General features: G+C 42.6%; 1 protein-coding gene across 1 annotated transcript in view; it reads left to right on the forward strand.

Annotated features, from left to right (window-relative positions):
- The first annotated feature begins 10,557 nt into the window (after positions 1–10,557).
- The window catches only part of LOC311104104 (interferon-induced protein 44-like), a 29,580-nt gene continuing 13,569 nt past the window's right edge, over positions 10,558–26,568 (forward strand). The window contains exons 1-4 of the mRNA XM_084145773.1: positions 10,558–10,633; positions 16,958–17,075; positions 17,914–17,947; positions 19,463–19,664. Coding sequence (XP_084001899.1) covers positions 16,991–17,075; positions 17,914–17,947; positions 19,463–19,664 — 321 coding nt within the window. The 5' untranslated portion in view covers positions 10,558–10,633; positions 16,958–16,990. The remainder of the gene's footprint in view (positions 10,634–16,957; positions 17,076–17,913; positions 17,948–19,462; positions 19,665–26,568) is intronic.

Consider the following 26,568-nt stretch of genomic DNA (forward strand, 5'->3'; position numbering starts at 1 on the left):
TTGTTTTGTTTTTTGAACACATTAATCACGATGTGATGCATGGGGGGAAATTGGGCTTACAGAGGTTTTAATGTTTTATAATGGTTTGTGTGGAAATATGCAAGGTGTATTAAGGATATGAGCAGTAGTAATAATGTGTTATGGGTCAGGTTAAATCTTTTTTGAAATGAGTGGACTACAACAAGCTGGAAGCAGAGGCGCTTCATAATCTCAAGGCTTCTCTTGACGGATGAGAGGGCATAAGTAGCATACTCTGCCTCACCTAACCTAACAATGTTCTTAAGATTTTATTTTCATGGGTGAAGATAACTCTGCCCAACTGAGTAGGAGAATCTGAGTATTTTCTGCGCCCTGGAGACTATGTGATGGCAAAAGACTACAGAAGAAAGAGCTGGAAAGACCCTATGTGGAGGGGCCTGTACCAGGTGTTGTTGGCTACCTCAATGATGGTAAAAGTGGGAGAGACCGATCCATGTTTCCTACTATAGGAGTGTTCCAACCCCAGGAGAGGAAGACGGCCCGCCATTGGGTAGCATTGTTGTATTTTGTGTTTGTCTATGGTTGTGTCTTTGCAGCAGTAACTCCGAGCTTCCATATGGGTAGGCTGATAGAAGGACACCCTTCGCAGACTGATGTCGATAGATTGAGAGGGACTCTGGCTGATCCGGAGACCCTAGTGATGGAAGAAGGTTAACAGCTAAAGTGACCATACATCGCCGTCCAGGTTACACCAACAGCGGTTACTACGGATGGTGTCGTAATGCATAGCAGAGATAATTAGGTCCAGAACGGTGTAAACCTCAATAAAAACCAAAAACCCTCTACCTGGCTGAAGAGGAACAACAAAGGCGTTGAAGACGTTCCTGTCAGACACCACCTCTGCCAGGAGACCTGAATCCAGCATCAAATCAAAGCAATCAATTGCCTTCTCTTTTGTGCCTTTTCTCTCAAGAGTGTGACAGGAGTCCATTTGGAGTCGGCATGAATAGAGATTTATTCAAATATAACATTTCTGATGGTGCTGGTATACTGGTTGGCAAATGGACAAAATAGAATGGGGGTAAAGGTCAGGTGGTTCAGATGTGACATTGGAATTGGGACATTGCCATGGGCAATCCAAGATGAACTATGAAGCTATCTGAAGAACATAATGAAGACACCAGAAGATTGAGTGCCGGTAGAGGAAGGGAGTGTTAGTTGAGGTAGTATGTTGATTAAGGAGGTATTATACACTGCTAAATTTATAGTAATTTAGACTAGGAATGCATTAAGATACTGATCTGTTGTAATTCTCGTTATGAGGAAGTTCATGCTAGAATTATTATAATATAAATATACATTCCGCCAGTGTCAATATGTGCCAGGGTGAGAGTTTTAATTTTGAATGATGGAACCAAGGTGACTAACTAAGAATTGTCATTCTAAAGTTGTTTTGGGTAATTAATTAGATTATAAATTATAAGTTGACTGATTGATCTGAATAAGTTATTAATATTAATGCCTAGTGATGTTGACATTGCAATTAATGGATTAGATATTGATATTGATTATTTTGTTATAATACTTGTGATATGGGTAAAAAAGGTTATGTAAGCTAAAGATATTGACACCATTCTTAACATGTCCTAGATATTATTGGTAAGACAAAGTTGCATATTTTGATGTGTTAGGATACTAACACATATATGGGAAATGCTACAACTATACAAAAGTGGGGAGCAATGTTTACAAAGAAATATATCCAGTTCAGGGAGCTCCAGGACAGTATGTAAATGAATATGGGACATTTTGTAAATGTTAAGGGAGGACCAATGGACTGTCCATTTGGGAATCCTGAATGTTTGTATGAAGTTGTTCCTGGGGGTGGATGGGCTTGCCATGGTTACAAAGCCCAATAGAACAATATGGAGGTTAATTTAGAGGAAAACCTTCCAGATTTGTAACCAATACCTGACTGGGCTCTGGGTCCTCATCAGGATGGGTCAAACAATGAGGAATATATATTGGTTTAAATATATGCATATAAAAAGTAACCACATATGGCAAGGCTAAGAATAAGTAAATGCACAGGCTTACATTCATTTAAAAGTACATCTTTGTATTATTGGGACATTGTTGGAATGTCCCAAAGGGGGGATTATAAAATATTATTTTTTAGTTGACTACTTTTGAGTCAAATATTTCTACGACAAGGGTGGATACTTTGAAGAATCTCAAATATATAATATATTTAATTTGTTTAACACATTTTTGGTTACTACATGATTCCATATGTGTTATTTCATAGTTTTGATGTTTTCCCTATTATTCTACAATGTAGAATCCTGGAATTAGTAGATGTGTCCAAACTTTTGACTGGTACTGTATATCATTTTTTGTTACTTGTCTAATGACTTTGTAATTTGACAGGTGTTTCTCAGAAGTGTTTGTTTCAGGAGTTACCTACATTTATATTGAAGATCCACAAGGTTATGCATGTTTTTTTATTCAAGCCCAGTGCTACCACATGTTTCTACACCATGGTAAAGTTGGTTTGAGATTTGATATTCGCCAGACATTCAGAACTTCAATAGCTCGCGAACAATTTGAGCTACACACCTCAGGTTCTTTATGAAGGAAAAACATTTACAACATTGCACAGGTCTTATTATCCCGATTCCGAACCGAGTTTCATAATCACAAGGCAACAGTGTAGGCAGCCTGGAGCACCACAATGCAACTAGTTAGGGACCATCAGCAATGTAACACGACTCAGGATATGACCCAGATGCAGACACAGGAGACGGAAGGTTCAATACACAGAGTAGTTTATTAAACCACAGGGGGCAGGCAAAGCGTAGGTCGAGGACGGGCAGAGGTTCATAACCAGGTCTGAGTCTGATAGGTACAGGGCGGCAGGCAGGCTCAGGGTCAGAGCAGGCAGAAGTTCGTAAACCTGGTCAGAGTCAGATAGGTACAGGACAGCAGGCAGGCAGGCAGACTCGGAGTCAGGACAGGCAGAATGCTACGGCAGGTGGGCTCAGTGTCAGGCCAGGCAGAAAAGGTTGGAACCGGGAGGACTAGAAAACAGGAACTAGAGAAACAGGAGTACGGAAAAACATGCTGGTAGGCTTGACGAGACAAGACGAACTGGCAACAGACAAACAGAAAACGCAGGTATAAATGCACAGGGGATAATGGGGAAAATGTGAGACACCTGGCGGTATCGAGGAGCCGGGGTCCGTTGGCAGTCCGCCTGTCGTTGATACCTAGAGGTGGTCTTGAGAAGAGTGGAATGTACTCTCTTCCAGGTACGGTGACAGCGGCGGACGAACATCTGGGCCGAGGGTATGCTGACCTCTTGCTCAGGGAAGAGCGGGGGCTGATATTCCATCAAAAAGGCGAGAGACCAGTGGCCGAGCAGGAAAGGGTGTTGTGGGCGTATTCCACCCACACGAGTTGCTGGCTCTCTTGGGGAGGGGAATGAAATGGACGGCTTTGGAAAACCTATCCACCACCTAAAGGATAGTGGTGTTGCCAGCTGATGGAGGGAGACCAGTGACGAAGTCCAGGAATATATGAGACCAGGGGCGGTGAGGGACAGGAAGTGGTTGAAGGAGGCCAGCCAGAGCTTGCCGCAGAGTCTTATTCTGAGCACAAACAGTGCAGGCGGTGACAAACGCGGAGACGTCAGGAATCATGGTTGGCCACCAAAAACGTTGTTGCACAAAGGCCAGGGTGCGACGGGAGGCAGGGTGGCAGGCAAGTCTGGAGGAATGGCCACCAAAAACGTTGTTGCACAAAGGCCAGGGTGTGACGGGAGCCAGGGTGGCAGGCAAGTCTGAAGGAATGAGCCCATCCCCCCCGGGAACTCTGCGCCTCATGGGCCTGGTTCTTTATACCCCAGATGAGTGCAGCCGCAAGACATGAGGTAGGGAGGATGGTCTTGTGGTCCGAGGGTGTAGCAGCGGGGCTATAGCGGCGTGAAAGCGCATCCGGCTTAACATTCTTGGACCCCGGGCGGTAGGAGATGGTAAAGTTGAACCGAGTGAATAGCAGGGCCCATCAAGCTTTCCTAGATTTGAGACGCTTGGCGGTGCAGAGATATTCCAGGTTCTTGTGATCAGTCCACACAATCAATGGATGTTCCGTACCCTCTAACCAGTGCCTCAACTCCTCCAACGCCGTCTTCACCCCGAGTAGTTCTTGATTTCCCACTTCATAATTCCTCTCAGTGGCGTTAAAAAAGACGATGGAAAAAGAAGGTACAGGGATGCAACTTCTTGTCCTGGGCAGAATGCTGGGACAGGACAGCCCCCACTCCGACGTCCGAGGCGTCAACCTCCATCACGAACTGACTGGACGGATCCAGATGGATTAATATGGGAGCTGTAGTGAATTGCTGCTTTAAGTCCAGGAACACCCGGTCAGCAGCTGGAGACCATGCAAACGGGACCTTGGGAGAGGTGAGTGCAGAAAGGGGGGGAAGCCAGGGTGCTGCAACCCTGGATAAAACGGCGATAAAAATGGGCAAACCCCAGGAAGCGTTGCAGCTGCACTTTGGATGTGGGTTGAGGCCAATCCACCACCGCTCTCACCTTTCCAGGATCCATCTGCACATTACCTGCAGCAATGACGTATCCTAAGAAGGAGATGGTGGAGCGATGGAATTCACATTTTTCTGCTTTAACAAAAAGCTGGTTCTCCAGGAGATGCTGGAGGACTTGTCGGACGTGGAGAACATGTTCTTGAGCTGAGCGGCAAAGACGAGGATGTCGTCAAGGTAGATGAACACGAACCGGTTCAATATGTCGCGGAGAACATAGTTAACCAGGGCCTGGACACAGCAGGAGCGTTGGTCAATCCGAATGGCAGCTATTTGTAGTGCCCACTAGCCGTGTTGAAGGCTCTCTTCCACTCGTCTCCTTCCCGTATCCGCACCAGATGGTAGGTGTAACGAAGGTCCAACTTTGAGAAAAAGTAGCCCCCTGGAGCGGCTCAAAAGCAGAGGCGATGAGTGGTAACGCGTAACGGTTTTTAACCGTGATGTCATTAAGGCCCCAGTATTCGATACACTGGCGCAGGGTTTTGTACTTCTTCTCCACAAAGAAGAAAACCACGCCGGCAGGGGAGGCAGAAGGACGGATCCACACTCTAGCCAGGGAATCCTCGATGCACGTTTCCATCGCCTTGGTCTCCGGACCCGACAGAGGATACAGCCGCCCCCGGGGTGGTGTTGTGCATGGGAGAAGGTTGATCACGCAGTCGTAGGGTCAATGTGGAGGAAGCGAAGTGGCATGGGCCATGCTGAAAACCTCCCGGAGGTCCTGGTACTGGGCGGGAACGGCGGAGAGGGCTGAGGCTTCTTCCAAGCCCACCGGAAGACGTCCCGGGGCATGCTGCACCGACTTCAGGCAATGAGCGTGGCAGAACGGGCTCCAGCCCATGATAGCACCAGCAGTCCAGTCGATAAGGGGATTGTGTCGCTGGAGCCATGAAAATCCCAACACCACAGATACCTGCAGAGACTTGATGAGCATAACCTGCATAGACTCACTGTGGTTCCCTGACCCTCGCAGGTTGATAGGAACCGTATTGTTGGTGACTGCCTATAGAGCGCCCATCCAGTGCGCTGACGTCCATGGGAATGGAGAGGAGTTGAGTGGAGATATCCAGCTATGACACCAGAGAGGTGTTCATAAAACTCTTGTTGGTCCCAGAGTTAATGAGTACCCAGAGAGATTTCGATCAGTCTCCCCACAGCAGGATGGCATAGAGAGGGGTACGAGTAAGGGGAGATTGGAAATTCTCCGTATGGCCCACCAGCATATTCGTACCTACTGATGAGCCTGGTCTTTTAATGGACAGGTAGACATGTAATGACCTGTAGTCCCACAATACAGACAACTCTTGGTGTTAAGTCTGCGTAAACGTTCGGCAGGAGACAATCTAGCTCTGCCGAGTTGCATAGGCTCCGGAAGAGGTGAGTGGAAAGACCTTGGAGATTCCCGGGGGAACTAGGGTATCCTCGGATTCTCTCGGTTACATAGACGCTGGGGACTTCCGGGATTCCTAGGATCCTTGGGTGAGCGAGTGTGACCGGAATCAGACCTCCTCTCCCTCCTATGTTCCCGTAGCCGCCTATCGATCCGAATGGTCAAGTCGATGAGCAAGTCGAGATCCGTGGGCAGCTCCCGGGATGCGAGATCGTCATTAACCTCCTCCTATAATCTGTGAAGGAATGTGTCGAACAGGGATTCCGGGTTCCAGCCACTCTCGGCGGCCAACGTGTGGAAATCAACCGCATAGTCTGCCACACTACGGGAGTGTTGACAAAGCAGGAGTAGCTTCCGAGCAGCCTCTCTCCCGAACAACGGAGAATCAAAAACCTTTTTCACCTCCGCCACGAACTCCTCCAGACTGAAGCACACACCAGATTGTTGTTCCCACACAGCTGTAGCCCAGGCGAGAGCCCTCCTGGACATCAGCGTTATAAGGTACGCTATCTTCGAGCGGTCCGAGAGAAAGGACGAGGGCTGCAGCTCAAAGATGAGGGAGCACTGGGAGAGAAACACTTGACAGGTTCTTGAATCTCCAGCGAAGAGTTTCGGAGGAGGTAAGCGGGGTTCTCGGGAAGCCGTGGTGGGCTGGAGAGATGCGTTGCTGACAGTGGGGATACTGAGGGGCTGGGAGGTTACTGTAGTGGCTGGCTGCCTAACAGACAATTCACGGAATTGCTCCACCAATGTATTGAAGGCACGGTCATGGCGTTCCGCCAAGGTCTGGAAACCTTCCATAAGACCTTAGGGTAACTCCTCGTGTCTTTCAATGGTGGCTCCTTGGGAGGAGACGGCGTTACGGAGCTGGTTCGAGTCTGCTGGGTCAGTCATGGCCAGTTCGTACTAACACGACTCAGGATATGACCCAGATGCAGACACAGGAAACGGAAGGTTCAATACACAGAGTAGTTTATTAAACCACAGGGGGCAGGCAAAGGGCAGGTCGAGAACGGGCAGAGGTTTGTAACCAGGTCCGAGTCCGATAGGTACAGGGCGGCAGGCGGGATCAGGGTCAGGGCAGAAAGAAAGAAAAGGTCGGAACCGGGAGGACTAGAAAACAGGAACTAGAGAAACAGGAGTACGGAAAAACACACTGGTAGGCTTGACGAGACAAGACGAACTGGCAACAGCAGGTATAAATGCACAGGGGATAATGGGGGAAATGGGAGACACCTGGAGGGGGTGGAGACAAGCACAAGACAGGTGAAACAGATCAGGGCGTGACACAAAGTGCATGATCACAATATTCAAATCTCAATAGCTCTTCAACCAAGTGATTTAGCAACCTCATTTCAACTGCCAATTATTCCTTATATAGAGAAGCATTTAGCACACCCTTTAGTTTTCTTATTTTAAATATATATATATATATATATATATATATATATATATACACTACCAGTCAAAAGTTTGGACACACCTACTCATTCAATGGTTTTTCAATATTTTTACTATTTTCTACATTGTAGAATAATAGTGAAGACATCAAAACTATGAAATAACACATATGGAATTATGTAGTAACCATAAAAGTGTTAAACAAATCAAAATATATTTCAGGTTTGAAATCCTTCAAATAGCCACCCTTTGCCTTGATGACAGGTTTGTACTCTTGGCATTCATGAGCCAAACCTCTTGGGACACATACAACTTTTGATATGAACAGGACCTGTTTCTGGGAAATCATGTCACACAGTCAGTGGGAGATTGGCCATCTGGCAATTCTGGCAAATGCCTGATGGGCTGTACCAAGCTTCCAAAGCTGTACCAAAACACAGCTTTGGAAGCTTCGTCCCCTTGTCCCTTTGTTCAATAGCAACTATTTTACAACCAAGATATCTGTTACGGGTTTGAGATATGGAGCGGCGCTCGCAGTGATGTGGGCTGGTGTGGATAAAATGTCAGGGCCGAATTCTTGTCCCAGTCTGCCCCTGGACACAGTAAATGAAAGTGAAATCTAGAATTATGTAGAGCATAGGCAGTTGAACAAAGATAGAGAACGCAGGTATAACTTTGCACATTTGAGAATCCGGTTGACAAGGTATGTGGCAGAACTTGGCAAGGTACATTTTTGAGCAATTTCAATTGATAAAAGTATGAATTATAAAATATTAATAGACCAACGGTAATAAAATTGGGCTTTCAATTGTTTTGTAATGGGCTGGTGGACCAGATGTTGTAAATGTACAGAGAACAGATAATATAAATATAGGTGTATATATAAGCTATGTATGTATATCCTGATATAGCCATTTTTGGTGCTAGTGAAAATGAAATGAAAAATAAATGATGCAGTGATAAATGCAGAGTCAAATATATATGGCTTTGTAAAAATGTATTTATAAAGCTGGTTGTTTGGATCCTGGATGCTGATTGGACACGTTCAGTCCCCTGTAGCTCAGTTGGTAGAGCTTTGGAAGCTTCGTCCCCTTGTCCCTTTGTTCAATAGCAACTATTTTACAACCAAGATATCTGTTACGGGTTTGAGATATGGAGCGGCGCTCGCAGTGATGTTGGCTGGTGTGGATAAAATGTCAGGGCCGAATTCTTGTCCCAGTCTGCCCCTGGACACAGTAAATGAAAGTGAAATCTAGAATTATGTAGAGCATAGGCAGTTGAACAAAGATAGAGAACGCAGGTATAACTTTGCACATTTGAGAATCCGGTCGACAAGGTATGTGGCAGAACTTGGCAAGGTACATTTTTGAGCAATTTCAATTGATAAAAGTATGAATTATAAAATATTAATAGACCAACGGTAATAAAATTGGGCTTTCAATTGTTTTGTAATGGGCTGGTGGACCAGATGTTGTAAATGTACAGAGAACAGATAATATAAATATAGGTGTATATATAAGCTATGTATGTATATCCTGATATAGCCATTTTTGGTGCTAGTGAAAATGAAATGAAAAATAAATGATGCAGTGATAAATGCAGAGTCAAATATATATGGCTTTGTAAAAATGTATTTATAAAGCTGGTTGTTTGGATCCTGGATGCTGATTGGACACGTTCAGTCCCCTGTAGCTCAGTTGGTAGAGCTTTGGAAGCTTCGTCCCCTTGTCCCTTTGTTCAATAGCAACTATTTTACAACCAAGATATCTGTTACGGGTTTGAGATATGGAGCGGCGCTCGCAGTGATGTTGGCTGGTGTGGATAAAATGTCAGGGCCGAATTCTTGTCCCAGTCTGCCCCTGGACACAGTAAATGAAAGTGAAATCTAGAATTATGTAGAGCATAGGCAGTTGAACAAAGATAGAGAACGCAGGTATAACTTTGCACATTTGAGAATCCGGTCGACAAGGTATGTGGCAGAACTTGGCAAGGTACATTTTTGAGCAATTTCAATTGATAAAAGTATGAATTATAAAATATTAATAGACCAACGGTAATAAAATTGGGCTTTCAATTGTTTTGTAATGGGCTGGTGGACCAGATGTTGTAAATGTACAGAGAACAGATAATATAAATATAGGTGTATATATAAGCTATGTATGTATATCCTGATATAGCCATTTTTGGTGCTAGTGAAAATGAAATGAAAAATAAATGATGCAGTGATAAATGCAGAGTCAAATATATATGGCTTTGTAAAAATGTATTTATAAAGCTGGTTGTTTGGATCCTGGATGCTGATTGGACACGTTCAGTCCCCTGTAGCTCAGTTGGTAGAGCTTTGGAAGCTTCGTCCCCTTGTCCCTTTGTTCAATAGCAACTATTTTACAACCAAGATATCTGTTACGGGTTTGAGATATGGAGCGGCGCTCGCAGTGATGTTGGCTGGTGTGGATAAAATGTCAGGGCCGAATTCTTGTCCCAGTCTGCCCCTGGACACAGTAAATGAAAGTGAAATCTAGAATTATGTAGAGCATAGGCAGTTGAACAAAGATAGAGAACGCAGGTATAACTTTGCACATTTGAGAATCCGGTTGACAAGGTATCTGGCAGAACTTGGCAAGGTACATTTTTGAGCAATTTCAATTGATAAAAGTATGAATTATAAAATATTAATAGACCAACGGTAATAAAATTGGGCTTTCAATTGTTTTGTAATGGGCTGGTGGACCAGATGTTGTAAATGTACAGAGAACAGATAATATAAATATAGGTGTATATATAAGCTATGTATGTATATCCTGATATAGCCATTTTTGGTGCTAGTGAAAATGAAATGAAAAATAAATGATGCAGTGATAAATGCAGAGTCAAATATATATGGCTTTGTAAAAATGTATTTATAAAGCTGGTTGTTTGGATCCTGGATGCTGATTGGACACGTTCAGTCCCCTGTAGCTCAGTTGGTAGAGCTTTGGAAGCTTCGTCCCCTTGTCCCTTTGTTCAATAGCAACTATTTTACAACCAAGATATCTGTTACGGGTTTGAGATATGGAGCGGCGCTCGCAGTGATGTTGGCTGGTGTGGATAAAATGTCAGGGCCGAATTCTTGTCCCAGTCTGCCCCTGGACACAGTAAATGAAAGTGAAATCTAGAATTATGTAGAGCATAGGCAGTTGAACAAAGATAGAGAACGCAGGTATAACTTTGCACATTTGAGAATCCGGTTGACAAGGTATGTGGCAGAACTTGGCAAGGTACATTTTTGAGCAATTTCAATTGATAAAAGTATGAATTATAAAATATTAATAGACCAACGGTAATAAAATTGGGCTTTCAATTGTTTTGTAATGGGCTGGTGGACCAGATGTTGTAAATGTACAGAGAACAGATAATATAAATATAGGTGTATATATAAGCTATGTATGTATATACTGATATAGCCATTTTTGGTGCTAGTGAAAATGAAATGAAAAATAAATGATGCAGTGATAAATGCAGAGTCAAATATATATGGCTTTGTAAAAATGTATTTATAAAGCTGGTTGTTTGGATCCTGGATGCTGATTGGACACGTTCAGTCCCCTGTAGCTCAGTTGGTAGAGCATGGCACTTGCAACGCCAGGGTTGTGGGTTCGTTTCCCACGGGGGGCCAGTATGAAAATATATGCATTCACTAACTGTAAGTTGCTCTGGATAAGAGCTTCTACTAAAATGTAAAATGTTCCAAGCCGTGCTGTATTGGCCATCACAGGCACACTATGCCTGCTAACACTTCAATCTGAATTATCATTGCGCCTCCATAACAAAATCATCATGTTGCTGTCTGTGATCATCTCTTGTATTTATCTCAAGTCGAACACATTATTTCCCCTTGCTTCTAGCATTTGGTTTGGTACAGCGGGGGTTAACATGCCTAGCTGTCTGCCTGTCCAACCTCAGAAGATTGGTTTCACTTTTGATGTGCTGAACTCCGCTGTAGCCTATCACAGAGAGCTGTGATGGAAACAGAAAGTTTCGGTACAATTTTATAAATCAGCTAGATCATTTCTTCGTTCGACATGGTGGGGTATTTTTGTGTCAGTAAAAATAATTATGAATTATCCGAGTAATGGCGGTAGAAACGCCTTTATGTGCAAATATTGTTATAATAACCATAATATCGAGGTAAACTTGGGAGTCACGCGATGATATGTTGTGTGGTCCTCCCACTAAGACTCGGGAAAGCATGCAGTTTATTAGGCTACACATTAAATACGGTATGATGAACTTCACAGGGTGGTGGAAGGGCACATTGATGTTGATGCTCATTTACAATAAATATCGAGGGTCTTATTCTGGTGACATGATGATCGATGCGCGACTGCCTATTGAGAAATAAAAATATTCTTGCTCTTATCCATACTAATCTTATCATGTAGACTACCCTACCCGCACAGCCTACCCGCACTGTACCAGTGAGCTGTTGACTAGAACGCACGTGCCACATTTTCTATTTAACGCAACAGTTTTTGTGACAAAAATATAGGTAGAGTTGAAAATGCGACGGAAACTCCTAGAACTTAACATTTTTATTCAGTACGTGAAAACTTATGTGAAAAATCACATTTCTCTACTCCGACAATTAATCCACAGATGAAAGGGGAAACCTAGTTAGTTTTTAGTTTGTTTTCTTTTATTAATATCTCCTTCTTCATGCTTCTTCTTCTTACTCTTCTGTGGATTTTATATGGCGGCTTGCAACCAACTTTAAGGTGCATTACCGCCACCAACTGGACTGGAGTGTGGAACTCGCTCATCTTTCAATCACCCACGTGGGATAGTATGCTCATAAAAACCAATAAGTAGATGGGAGAGGCGGGACTTTGCAGCTAGTCAAACATCTAAAATAGAACATCCAAGTTCTATTTTAGCGTCTGGCTACGTAGGGGCCCGTTGACCTGCACGGACAGTTTGGATGAAATTATTGAATAACATGTACATGTACATTTATTTTGCAACGCTTGTGCACGCAACGCAGCCTGTATGGTCAGCATGTTAATAAAGATACCAAAAACAATTTAGTCTAATCAACATAAGCTAAATATCATGTGGGTGTTCCTGGTACTCATTTCTATGTGTGTGTGCATGCAAGTAGAAAAAACACGTTGACACACCCTTCTTGTAGAGGAACGGTCCTTGCTTGCCTGGATCCTTGGGATGTCCCTCCCCAATTGAAGTTAAACATTTCAAATGGTTAAGGTAAGGGTTAAGGTCAGGGTTAGCTAAGGGTTATGTTTAGGGTAAGGGTTAAGGTTAGGGTTAGGCAGGGGTTCCCAAACTTGTTTTGTACACGAGCCAATTTTGATATCTGAAAAATCTTGCGACCCCAACCATGTGAAAAAAATTATGTAATAAACCAACACCCTAGAGTCGATTGATGCACCGGTGTGTCAATCTAAGTAACATAATAAAAAAATCCCCATAAAAATCTGTCAGTTTAAGCTAGAGATATGTTGTTTTGCATTGTATGGTTCTTAATCCACCGTACTTCTCCATCTGTGGTGAAAGGTGTTTGTCAGACCATGAGATATTCCCCCACAAGTGTCACAGGACTCTTCTGAAGGTAAGCGATACCGATAAAAAATAAATAATGGAAATATAAAGGTAGTTTAGTGCCTACCCCAAAAAATGAATTAAATATGTGTAGAAAAATAAAAAATGTTTTTTTCTTTATTTTTACTATTTTCTACATTGAAGAATAATAGTGAAGACATCAAAACTATGAAATAACACATATGGAATCATGTAGTAACCAAAAAAGTTTGCCTTTATGACAGCTTTGCACACTCTTGTTATTCTCTCAAACAACTTCACCTGGAATGCTTTTCCAACAGTCTTGAAGGAGTTCCCACATATGCTGAGCACTTGTTGGCTGCTTTTCCTTCACTCTGCCATCCGACTCATCCCAAACCATCTTAATTGGGCTGAGTTCGGGGGATTGTGGAGGCCAGGTCTGATGCAGCACTCCATCACTCTCCTTCTTAGTAAAATAGCCCTTACGCGGCCTGGAGGTGTGTTGGGTTATTGTCCTGTTGAAAAAAAATGGGATGGCGTATCGCTGCAGAATGCTGTGGTAGCCATGCTGGTTAAGTGTGCCTTGAATTCTAGATAAAATCACAAACAGTGTCATCAGCAAAGCACCTCCTCCTCCATGCTTTACAGTGGGAACTACACATGCGGAGATCATCCGTTCACCCACACCGCGTTTCATAAAGACACGGTGGTTGGAACCAAAAATCTCCAATTTGGACTCATCAGACCAAAGGACACATTTTCACCGGTCTAATGTCCATTGCTCGTGTTTCCTGGCCCAAGCAGGTCTCTTCTTCTTATTGGTGTCCTTTAGTAGTGGTTTCTCTGCAGCAATTTGACCATGAAGGCCTGATTCACACAGTCCCCTCTGAACAGTTGATGTTGAGATGTGTCTGCGACTTGAACTCTGTGAAGCTTTTATTTGGGCTGCAATTTCTGAGGCTGGTAACTCTAATTAACTTATCCTCTGCAACAGAGGTAACTCTGGGTCTTCCTTTCCTGTGGCGGTCCTCATGAGAGCCAGTTTCATCATAGCGCATGATGGTTTTTGCGACTGCACTTGAAAAATTGTAAAATATTCTTGACATTTTTCGGATTGACTAACCTTCATGTCTTAAAGTAATGATGGACTGTCGTTTCTTCTTGCTTCTTGCTTATTTGAGATGTTATTGCCATAATATGGACTTGGTCTTTTACCAAATAGGACTATCTTCTGTATACCACCCCTACCTTGTCACAACACAACTGATTGGATCAAACGCATTAAGAAGGAATTAAATTCCACAAATTAACTTTTAACAAGGCACACCTGTTAATTGTAAGTAATTCCAGGTGACTACCTCATGAAGCTGGTTGAGAGAATGCCAAGAGTGTGCAAAGCTGTCACCAAGGCAAAGGGTGGCTACTTTGAAGAATCTCAAATATAAAATATATTTTGATTTGCTTAACACTTTTCTTTGGTTACTACATAATTCCATATGTGTTATATCATAGTTTTGATGTCTTCACTATTAGAAAATAATAACTATAAATACTTTGACTGTATTTTTTGCCATTCATGAATGTGTTATTCAATGCGTTTCTATGGGCTATAGTAGTAACGGCCAAATTCAATATTTTATCAAATAATTGTTGCATATATTTTTTATACATAAAGGGGTCCTAAAATTCCAAATCAAATAGCTAAATGATCCATAGTATGATCATCTTAAAACAATTCCATATGTCAGCTTAGAAGGGGGACGTCCCAAGGATTCTTGATAGCACTAACCGTAGAGGAACGTCATGCCATCCTCCTCTCGTTCATGTTGCCAAAACGGTCTATGACTCTTTCAGACAGTGTTCACCAACCTTTTGAGTCAAGATCACTTTCTGAGTCCAAAAGCAAGTCGAGATCTACCGCTCAGATTTAAAAAAAAACATGAATTAATAAACATAAGCCTGCATAACCTATTAAAACCAGTTCTGTAGCAATGAGGTTTGTGCAGAAGGCTATAGGCGCAATACATTATCACTGCATATTGGCTATGCTTGAATTTCCCTGCCAATGTTGTTCTTCTCAGACCATTTTTTAATTATATATTTTTTGAAAGGGGACACAGTCTTCCAGCTGATGGCGAAACTCAAGTCGCACTGCATTATTGCTGCCTCATGCACCAATTCATGTTGTTACTCCTATGACTCGAGAAAGTGAAATATTCCTCAATATTAAAAAAGACACAAGCTGCTAATAATAACACAAGCTTATGGAAACACTTTGCTATACTCATTCATTGCGTCTGCTTTGCTGGTTGTAGCACGAGTGGAAGTTGGGAGAACGGACATTTTATGGCTTATAAAAGTGTTGAGCAAAGTGTTGACAGTGCTGAATAACTACTTAAATATGAACTTAATTATAAAAGCAGCAGCTCTTTGCTGCATTAATTGAGTCTCTCTTTAGTCATGGTTTTAAAGTTTTGAAATCTCACAACAGTATCAACTTTGCTGTGCGCTTGAGGCTTCTTTTTACAGCCTATGGCACGATGAAACTGTGTAGACAGGTGATCTGAGCTATCTGATTGGCCAACAGTAGGCCTATAGGTGAACTTGATTTGCTCTCTGGGCCTGCTGGATATGCAAAGTTCTACCTTCAGACACATGAAATGGTGCAAATGGGAACACTTCGTCTTCCCGGGGCTAGAGCTGCTGATTCAAGTGGACCTTCCGCCAACAGTGCATAAAAAAAAAGGAATGCAAGGCTTTATCGTTGCTGTTTGCTACAGAAATGTTTGGTGATCGACTACAAATGCCTTTGAGATTGACCAGTCGATCATGATCGACAAGTCTGAGACCACTGGTGTACACACTTTTAGTTTTTGTTGACCTAGATTAGCATACCTGGCTAAAATACTTGCTGGCCTTACTTCCTTTCATGGGCAACGATTAGCCAGCTAGTTAATGTTAGCCTAGGCTACTACATCTAGCTAGCTACACATTGAACTTCCATCCTCTCAGGCCAGGGGCACAAGGTATACATGTATGGTTGGATCAGAATCGCCATTTTAAATATTGGCCGGTACAGAGAATTAAGTAAAACTAGAAGTCCAAATCCTTATCCCTTCCCTAGCCCCGGAGGACAACGACACAACAGGATGCAACAATTCATGTTTTTTCTGTCAATTACGTTTAGCTTTTGATGTGATGTGATTGGTGTGAAGCCATATCCAAACCGGCTTCCCTTGACATTTTTTTGGGGGGCGCCATGACATTCACCTTTGGCAGCAATTACAGCCTCGAGCTAACGACTGGCTTTTGGAAGGATAAAATAAAACATTTTCTCTGTAAAATAACGTTTTAAATGGGGAAAAAAAAGTATATGTTGGTAATCGTTTTATAAAAGCAATAAGGCCATCGAACCTGGGAATTATAGTGAATAACACCCTCCTAACACCCAATTTCCACTGAAGATGAGGGGGGGACGATGAAACATTGGAAGCCATTAATTTTCAGTGGAGGGAAGTGAAGTGGGCGAAGGAGCGTGAACAGGGCGGGAACTAATTTGGGGATACCTGAACTTTATGCGAATATTTGCGACATTGCGGCGTGATTGACCAATCAAAGCTCACTATAGCTTCCAGACCCGTCTGGATTGGCTGTTGATACATAGCACTATCTAGCATGCTTGCTAGCTTGTTAACACCCACATGAGGGCGAAGCTAGAGTGGCTATCCAAATTAATGTGGATAGTGGAAATCCCCTGTAAGGGCTGTTTTCCCTGCCCTTCCCTTCACGTCGGGCCTAAGAACCGCTCTTCGTCGGGAGTTATTCACACTATAATTCTTGGGTTCTCATGCTGTATTGCTTAAATATAACTTAGTTGCTAAAATAGTGTAATGACAATCCTCGCTCTTGAAGTTTAAGTTACTCTGGATAAAAGCATCTGGTAAATTATCAAAATGAAAATGTTGTTAATATCATTTGTTCTAGAATTTTGCATACATTTTGCACACTATTTACATTCTATTTAGTAGTTGAACAGACCTGAATCACTGGACAAAGATATGGGATTTGGTGAATCAAAACCAGCAGCCCCAGCCCCAGCCCGCCCAGCCCCAGCCCCAGCCCCAGCCCCAGCTCCACCTAAAGGTAAGATGTGCATGTGTTCAAATGCATGGGGTTAAATTGTGAAAATAATGAACAACGTGGAAGGTGTGTTCCACAATGCACTAGAATAGTGGAACTGACCTTCCACGGAGTTCCATTATTTTTCCAGAGAACGCATAGATCCCCGAGTTGATTATCCCTTTTATAACACATTTGCAACAAGAAATGTGTTCATTTGCCGGTAGAAACTAGCGAGTCTGTTTGTTTGGTTACCATGGAAACTACTGTAGCTATCTAGAAAACTTACTAGCTACTTGAGTGAATGTTGAACACATTTCTAGCTAGCAAGTTTTCTAGATAGCTAAAGTAGTTGCCGTGGTAACCAAACAAGCAGACTTGCTAGTTTAGCTAACCAAACCATCAGTCCTAGCTTGCTGAAAATATTATTCAACAATACCAATACTGTTTTCAATTGGATTTTTGCTTTCTAAAGCAGCTCAAACAAAATGTAAAAATGAACTATAGCCATTGAATTCTACCGTGCAAACTCTACTGTGTGTAATAATGCATTCTCTAGAATGCCCTTCAAGCCAATCAGAAAGGAGTATTCAACTATGCCATGGTATAATATGATATTTCAAGTTGATGAAATGGAAACAATAACAACAATATAAAGAATATAAATATATATAAATAATGTGACTATATTGTGTATATTGGATGCATATTGGGGCCTTGGAACAAAGAAAACCTCCCATTCTATGATTGTCCCTCCTGGGGTTTTTACATTGCTATGAAATTTAATTTGTGGGTGATGGGTGGTGTAAGATGTATGTTGCACCTACTGTATATCAAAGTATGCACTCAATGTATTTTGCAGTTTTTGACGAACCATGGAGGAACACACCCTGGGAGTAAGTTCTGAATAATCAACCCCCTTTGTGATTGCATTTCTGAGCTTTTAGAGCTTATATAAAGAGGAAGTTAGTGGTTTAAATTCTTAAAGGGGAATTCCACCACTTTTCAACCTCATGTTTATTATCTCCAGCACCATACCAGTCTACATGTGAAAACAGCGCATTTCTGTTCTGTAGTTAAAAATATAAGAAAGAAAGCTGAGATATTCGAATACTATGAGATTCGCAGTGATGCGGGGAGCAGGAAAATGCTCTCCCCTAGTTTTTTTTACAAAAAGTACAATATGAACACAGTGCACTTTTTAGGACATTTCTTCTTATCTTTTTAACTACAGAACATAGAAATTAGCCGTTTTCACATAGATATTGGTATGGTGCTGGAGATAACAAATATGAGGTTGAAAAGTGGTGGAATTGCCCTTTAAGTCGCCAGCAGTATCTCTGTATCCCTCTGCTGGCTTGCTTCTGAAGCTAAGCAGGGTCGGTCCTGGATGGGAGACCAGATGCTGCTGGAAGTGGTGTTGGAGGTCCAGTAGGGGGCACTCTTACCTCTGGTCTAAGGAGATCCCAATGCCCCAGGGCAGTGAAGGGGACATTGCCCTGCGTAGTGTGCTGTCTTTCAGATGGGACTTTAAAACAGGTCTCCTGAATCTCTGTGGTCACTAAAGATCCCATGGCACTTCGTAAGAGTAGGGGTGTTAACGCTGGTGTCCTAGATAAATTCCCAATCTGGCCCTCATACCATCATGGTCACCTAATCATCCCCAGGTTCCAATTGGCTCATTCATTCCCTCTCCTCCCCCGTGTAACTCTTCCCCAGGTCGTTGCTGTAAAAGAGAATGTTCTCAGTCATCTTACCTGGTAAAATAAGGGTAAATAAATAAGTTAGTTCTGTAGTGATAAACCCTTATGGCCAATGTCGACTAGGGAGCGATGCTTTGCCTAGCCACGCTAACTTTGTCCAGAGTGGCTTGCCATTTGAGTGCTAGCAAGCCAATAGCATGCTAGGTCACAGGAGGTTGGTGCCGCCTTAATTGGGGAGAACGGGCTTGTGGTAATGGCTGGAACGGCATAGTGGAATGGTATCAAATACATCAAACATGGTTTCCATGTATTTGATTCCATTCAATTTTCTCAGTTCCAGCCATTATTATGAGCTGTACTCCCCTCAGCAGCCTCCACTGTGCTAGGTAGTGCTAGGTATCAACAGCAAATCATCGCCCCCTAGTGGACATTGGCGTTATGCAGTGAGTAATCTAAGCTGTTGAGGTATTCTGACTTGAGATACTCATGTGCAATTTACTCAGACTTTCATGTTAATCAGTCATTGATGTCAATGGGAGACTTATGTGAAATTTTTGTCACAATAGAATACCGGCCATCATCAATTTTGTAACCCAGTATATACATTTTTTAAAGTGAAAAAAGCAATTTGTAAAAGTTTAAAGGTATTTCCCATACACTGTAACATTACAATGCAATCAGGACACTGAACTTGTTTTTCTCCAACAGTGGAAGAGATAAGTTGTTGGAGGACCTGATGGCATATGTTCCATGTAACCCTGACATAGAACATGTTAGGATTCTGCTAGATGGACCGATCGGAGCGGGCAAATCCAGCTTCATCAACTCCATCAACAATGTCTTTCAGAATAAAATTACAATGAAAGCCCAGGTTGATTCTGCAATGGCTGATAAAAGCTTCACCACAATAGTAAGACTGTGTCCAGATAATTTTTTTGCCTAGACCTACTGCTTACTAAAAGTATATACTATGTATTAACCATACTACATACTACTTAGAACATACTATTTAGTAAAAATGTATGCAGTTTACAGTATACAGTGGGGAAAAAAAGTATTTAGTCAGCCACCAATTGTGCAAGTTCTTCCACTTAAAGATGAGAGAGGCCTGTAATTTTCATCATAGGTACACGTCAACTATGACAGAAAAAATGTGATTTTTTTTCTCCAGAAAATCACATTGTAGGATTCTTAATGAATTTATTTGCAAATTATGGTGGAAAATAAGTATTTGGTCAATAACAAAAGTTACTCAATACTATGTTATATACCCTTTGTTGGCAATGACACAGGTCAAACGTTTTCTGTAAGTCTTCACAAGGTTTTCACACACTGTTGCTGGTATTTTGGCCCATTCCTCCATGCAGATCTCCTCTAGAGCAGTGATGTTTTGGGGCTGTCGCTGGGCAACACAGACTTTCAACTCCCTCCAAAGATTTTCTATGGGGTTGAGATCTGGAGACTGGCTAGGCCACTCCAGGACCTTGAAATGCTTCTTACGAAGCCACTCCTTCGTTGCCCGGGCGGTGTGTTTGGGATCATTGTCATGCTGAAAGACCCAGCCACGTTTCATCTTCAATGCCCTTGCTGATGGAAGGAGGTTTTCACTCAAAATCTCACGATACATGGCCCCATTCATTCTTTCCTTTACACAGATCAGTCGTCCTGGTCCCTTTGCAGAAAAACAGCCCCAAAGTTTCCACCCCCATGCTTCACAGTAGGTATGGTGTTCTTTGGATGCAACTCAGCATTCTTTGTCCTCCAAACATGACGAGTTGAGTTTTTACCAAAAAGTTCTATTTTGGTTTCATCTGACCATATGACATTCTCCCAATCCTCTTCTGGATCATCCAAATGCACTCTAGCAAACTTCAGACGGGCCTGGACATGTACTGGCTTAAGCAGGGGGACACGTCTGGCACTGCAGGATTTGAGTCCCTGGCGGCGTAGTGTGTTACTGATGGTAGGCTTTGTTACTTTGGTCCCAGCTCTCTGCAGGTCATTCACTAGGTCCCCCCGTGTGGTTCTGGGATTTTTGCTCACCGTTCTTGTGATCATTTTGACCCCACGGGGTGAGATCTTGCGTGGAGCCCCAGATCGAGGGAGATTAGCAGTGGTCTTGTATGTCTTTCATTTCCTAATAATTGCTCCCACAGTTGATTTCTTCAAACCAAGCTGCTTACCTATTGCAGATTCAGTCTTCCCAGCCTGGTGCAGGTCTACAATTTTGTTTCTGGTGTCCTTTGACAGCTCTTTGGTCTTGGCCATAATGGAGTTTGGAGTGTGACTGTTTGAGGTTGTGGACAGCTGTCTTTTATACTGATAACAAGTTCAAACAGGTGCCATTAATACAGGTAACGAGTGGAGGACAGAGGAGCCTCTTAAAGAAGAAGTTACAGGTCTGTGAGAGCCAGAAATCTTGCTTGTTTGTAGGTGACCAAATACTTATTTTCCACCATAATTTGCAAATTAATTAATTACAAATCCTACAATGTGAATTTCTGGATTTCTTTCTCTCAATTTGTCTGTCATAGTTGACGTGTACCTATGATGAAAATTACAGGCCTCTCTCATCTTTTTAAGTGAGAGAACTTGCACAATTGGTGGCTGACTAAATACTTTTTTCCCCCACTGTATATAACGCGTCATCTGTTGTTTCAAGACATTTGTTAATTTCAGTACAGCCCGTCGTCTTTATCTGATTATCAGCTGTTGTCAAACACACTGATTTGCTTCCTTATTACTGTGAAGCAAATTCATTCTAGTAGATGAAAAGCAGAAATGAGTATGACATCCTGGCATTTAAAGTATACTCAATTTCGTAATTTCACATACTACAAAATGTTCAATTATTATCGCATATCCCAAAAGCCTAAATTGAGTAAGCTATGACAAGTATTTAGTCACGGCCTAAGTCATTTTGCACATATTATAGAAGTTCAGGGTAGCAAACATAGACATACAGTACATGATGGTAACCAGGGTATTAGTTAGCAATTGCATTGTTTCCCGCCATCCGTCCCCTGATCTGATTATCAGCTGTTGTCAAACACACACAACAATTGTCTTCCTCAATAGCATGCAGCGAATTCTACTAGAATAATAGCTGAAATGAGAATGACTTCCTGGCATTTAAAGCGTACTTCATTTTTTATATGTCACATATTATAAAACGTTCTATTGTCAAATAACAAAAAAGCCTACTATTTAGAACGCAGGTATGGGTATTCGGACACAACCATGGACATTTTTCACATTTGATTATCGTAAGGGATAGTTAAACAAAATATTTAGATATATGTTTCCTTACTTTGAAAGCAGTCTATGGACAAGGAGTGATTGCAATCCATACTTTGGTTTCGTTGAACTAGCCACTGCCAACAATAACAACATTTTCAGACTAATTCCCCAAATTTACATTTATTTTCAATTTACTTGAGGTGTTGTAGTTTCATATTATATTCCTTTGGAATAAATAACTTAACGTGGAACTGACAGCGTTTTAACTACTTTGCAGATATGATACAAACGGACAATCATACCAGTAAAAAATATCAAATTCCCAGTTTACGCTACAAAACCAACTTTATAAGCGGTTTTAAAAATAGGTTATATTTGAGAAAAAAAAAAATCAAAATGTAACTAAGGCTGGGAATGTCAATACAATTAAACTAGCAAGGGCAATGATCAGTCATACCGTGGCTGATTGGCTAGTTTACCTTTTTTTCTTCTTTGTTGTCCATTGTTCTCCCCAATTTCGTGGTATCCAATTGGTAGTTACAGTCCTGTCCCATCGCTGCAACTCCCGTGCGGACACGGGAGAGGCGAAGGTCGAGAGCTGTGCGTCCTCCGAAACACAACCCAACCTAGCCGCACTGCTTCTTGACACAATGCCCGCTTAACCCGGAAGCCAGCCGCACCAATGTGTCGGAGAAAACACCGTACACCTGGCGACCGTGTCAGCGTGCACTGCACCCGGCCCGCCGCAGGAGTCGCTAATGCACGATGGGACAAGAACATCCCTGCCGGCCGAACCCTCCCCTAACCTGGACGATGCTGGGCCAATTGTGCGCCGCCCCATGGGTCTCCCGGACTCTAGTGGCACAGCTAGCACTGTGATTAGGTGCCTTAGACCACTGCGCCACTCGGGAGGCCTTAGCTTGTCTATTTATGTAACTATTTAGTCTGCAGTTTTCCTCGAAATTGGCCTATTTTGAAAATGTCTAATATATCTTATAAATGCCTCATGAGCTTAGTTCAACGGTCATACCCCATCAGAACCCAAATACAAGCTTGTTTTACACCAATGTTTGCAAACAAAGAAAGTGTAAACAAACCCTATATAGCCTCAAAACATGGTTAACACTATAATTTTGATATCATGGATGGTTAGTGCTAGCATCCATTGCGCTGTCTATGAATTTGAGAGTGGTTACATTTCTCCAGCCCCATCCCTGAGCTTTTTACCAAACCAGGGGCGGAGCGTCTGCTTTGTTATTGTTTCTACTGCTGATTTCCGCTTTAAGAATATATATTTCACTGTGACCTGCTGCTGCTGACTATCAGTCAGTGAGGCAGTCTATTGCTGCGTGAGTGAGTGAGTGAGTGAGTGAGTGAGTGAGTGAGTGAGTGAGTGAGTGAGTGAGTGAGTGAGTGAGTGAGTGGTGGGGAGGGGGAGGGCCGGAGGGGTGTGTGTTGAGAGAGCGCTGCAGCAGGCAGTTGAGTCACTTGAGTGAGAGGAGACAGAGCAGCACCTGTGCACTTCATGACAACTTTTTACAAGTTGGCTATGTAGGCTATTTAGATTGTCATTATGGAGACACCTATTACCAACCCTTTCCCATAAAAAATATTAACACACTAGAACTGATCAAGAAATAACATCTACAGAGCACAGGGAAATGATTTTAGGCGCACTGGAGTGCATTAGATAAATTCACTCGGAGGTGGTTTAAACTGCATTCTAATGTCCACTTTGCTTATGGAAAACCCTGTATCAAGATAAGGATTTTATGGATGCTCAGTTCCTGGGTCTCGAGAGCTGCCCCAGTGGAACTTTGAAATAAGTTATGGAACTCTTTTGCGTGCTTCTGTTATGGGTAAAAGTCCATAATGAAATTGACATTAAATGTGGAGAATGAAACATTTGCATATGTTAGTCATCAAGTAGCCTATTCATTTATGTTATATTGTAGGCTACATAAATATGTTAAAAATATGATATCACTGGCGTCATTGTGGTCATTAAATCTGAGGTGCTAAAGCAGCTCCTTAAACTTGACCCCCCAAAAACGTCTGGGTCAGATGGGTTAGATCCTGGGTTAGATCCTTTCGTCTTTAAGGTTGCAGCCCCTATCATCGGCGAGCCTATCGTTCACCTTTTTAACCTGTCTCTCCTCTCTGGGGAGGTTCCCGGTGCTTGGAAGGCAGCCACGGTGCATCCTTTATTTAAAGGGAGAGATCAAGCTGATCCTAACTGTTATAGGACAATTTCTATCTTGCCTTGTTTATCAAAAGTGTTGGAAAAACTTGTCATATATTTTCTCTGGTATGCAATCTGGTTTCCGCTCAGGTTATGGATGTGTCACTGCAACCTTCAAGGTCCTAAATGATGTCACCATTTCCCTTGATTCTAAGCAATGTTGTGCTGCTATTTTTATTGACTTAGCCAAAGCTTTTGATACGGTAGAATATTCCATTCTTGTGGGTCGGCTAAGGAGTATTGGTGTCATTGAGGGGTCTTTGGCCTGGTTTTCTAACTACCTGTCTCAAAGAGTGCAGTGTGTAAAGTCAGAACATATGCTGTCTCAGCCACTGCCTGTCACCAAGGGAGTGCACCAAGGCTCGATCCTAGGCTCCACACTCTTCTCAATTTACATCAACAACATAGCTTAGGCAGTAGGAAGCTCTCTCCTCCATTTATATGCAGATTATACAGTCTTATACTCAGCTGGCCCCTCCCCGGATTTTGTGTTAAACGCCATCAAAGCTTTCTAAATGTCCAACAAGCTTTCTCTGCCCATAACCTTGTCCCGAACACCTCCAAAACAAAGATAATTGTGACGAGTACTGATATACGAAGAGGCAGGGCGCAGATGCAGGAATTAACAAGGTCAAGTTTTACTTAATAATGAGAAAGAGAATAAGAAAGAGAGAGTAAACGACACAACGCTTAACAATCACACACAACACAATACAGAACAGTCCAGAGCTAAATAGGGGTGGTGATGAGATGATGAGGTGCAGGTGCGCTGGAGGTGATTAGGGTGTGTTGGGTTTCCATTCCGGTGTTGCCGAGGTGGTGCGCTCAGACCGGTGGCTCAGTAGACCGGCGAATCAGAGCGCCGGAAGGGGAGCAACAGGAGGAGACATGACAATCATGTGGTTCAGTATGAAGAATGCTTGAGATAGTCACTTCATACAAGTATGGAGTATGGGAAGATAGTACACTGTCCTTCGCTCAGCAGATAACCAAGCTGTAGGTTAAGGTTAAATCTAGACTTGGTTTTCTATATCGTAATCAGTCCTCTTTCACCCCAGCTGCCAAACTAACCCTGATTCAGATGACCATCCTTCCCATGCTAGATTACGGCGAACTAATTTATAGATCAGCAGGTAAGGGTGCTCTCGAGAGGCTAGATGTTATTTACCATTCGGCCATCAGATTTGCCACCAATGCTCCTTATAGGACACATCACTGCACCCTACACTCCTCTGTAAACTGGCCATCTCTGTATATCCGACGCAAGACCCACTGGTTGATGCTTATTTATAAAACCCTCTTAGGCCTCACTCCCCCCTATCTGAGATACCTACTGCAACCCTCATCCTCCACATACAACACCCGTTCTATAAGTCACATTCTGTTAAAGGTCCCCAAAGCACACACATCCCTGGGTCGCTCCTCTTGTCAGTTCATTGCAGATAGCGACTGGAACGAGCTGCAAAAAAACACTCAAACTGGACAGTTTTATCTCCATCTCTACATTCAAAGACTCAATCATGGACAATTTTACATCTAATTTATGTAGCCAGAGGCCAAAATAAGATCCGTACCGCATCGCTGTGCGCCTCTCAAATTTTGTAACAATGTGGAGGGCATCGTATAGCTCCGCATTGACATGATTGGTTGACGGTAGATGAGGGCAGGAGGTCCTGTAAAAACACAAACTCACTTCCATGACAACTTTCTTCACAACAGCTCAGCGCTGCTCCGCGAAGCGCAAGAAGTATAAAGGTCCTGACTTCTGCAGAGGCCATATCACCGTAACTTCTGCACGGCCAATGCAGACATTGAATTGACCATGCAGCGCCTTTTACTGACACTTGTGGCTGCTTCGTGTGATGTATTGTTGTCGTTTCCTTTTTGACCTTTGTGCTGTTGTCTGTGCCTAACAATGTTTGTACCATGTTTGTGCTGCTACCATGTTGTGCTGCTGCCATGTTGTGTTTCTACCTTGTTGTTGTCATGTTGTGTTGCTACCGTGTTGTTGTCATGTGTTGCTGCCATGCTGTGTTGTTGCCTTAGGTCTCTCTTTATGTAGTGTTGTGGTGTCTCTCTTGTCGTGATGTGTGTTTAGTCCTACTTTTTTTTATCCCAGCCCCCGTCCCCGCAGGAGGCCTTTTGCCTCTTGGTAGGCCGTCATTGTAAATAATAATAATAATAATAATAATAATAATTAACAATTGCTAATCAATTTCTGCCACTTGTGTAGCCTACCTGGAACTGGCAAATATATTTAATAAGTAGCCTATAACTACAGTTTATTGTTGTTGTAGCCTTGTGTTATTATGAAATTATTAATGGCCATGAT

Source organism: Coregonus lavaretus (genome assembly GCF_964263955.1).
Source record: "Coregonus lavaretus genome assembly, chromosome: 2".
In the NCBI taxonomy this organism is placed as follows: Eukaryota; Metazoa; Chordata; class Actinopteri; order Salmoniformes; family Salmonidae; genus Coregonus; species Coregonus lavaretus.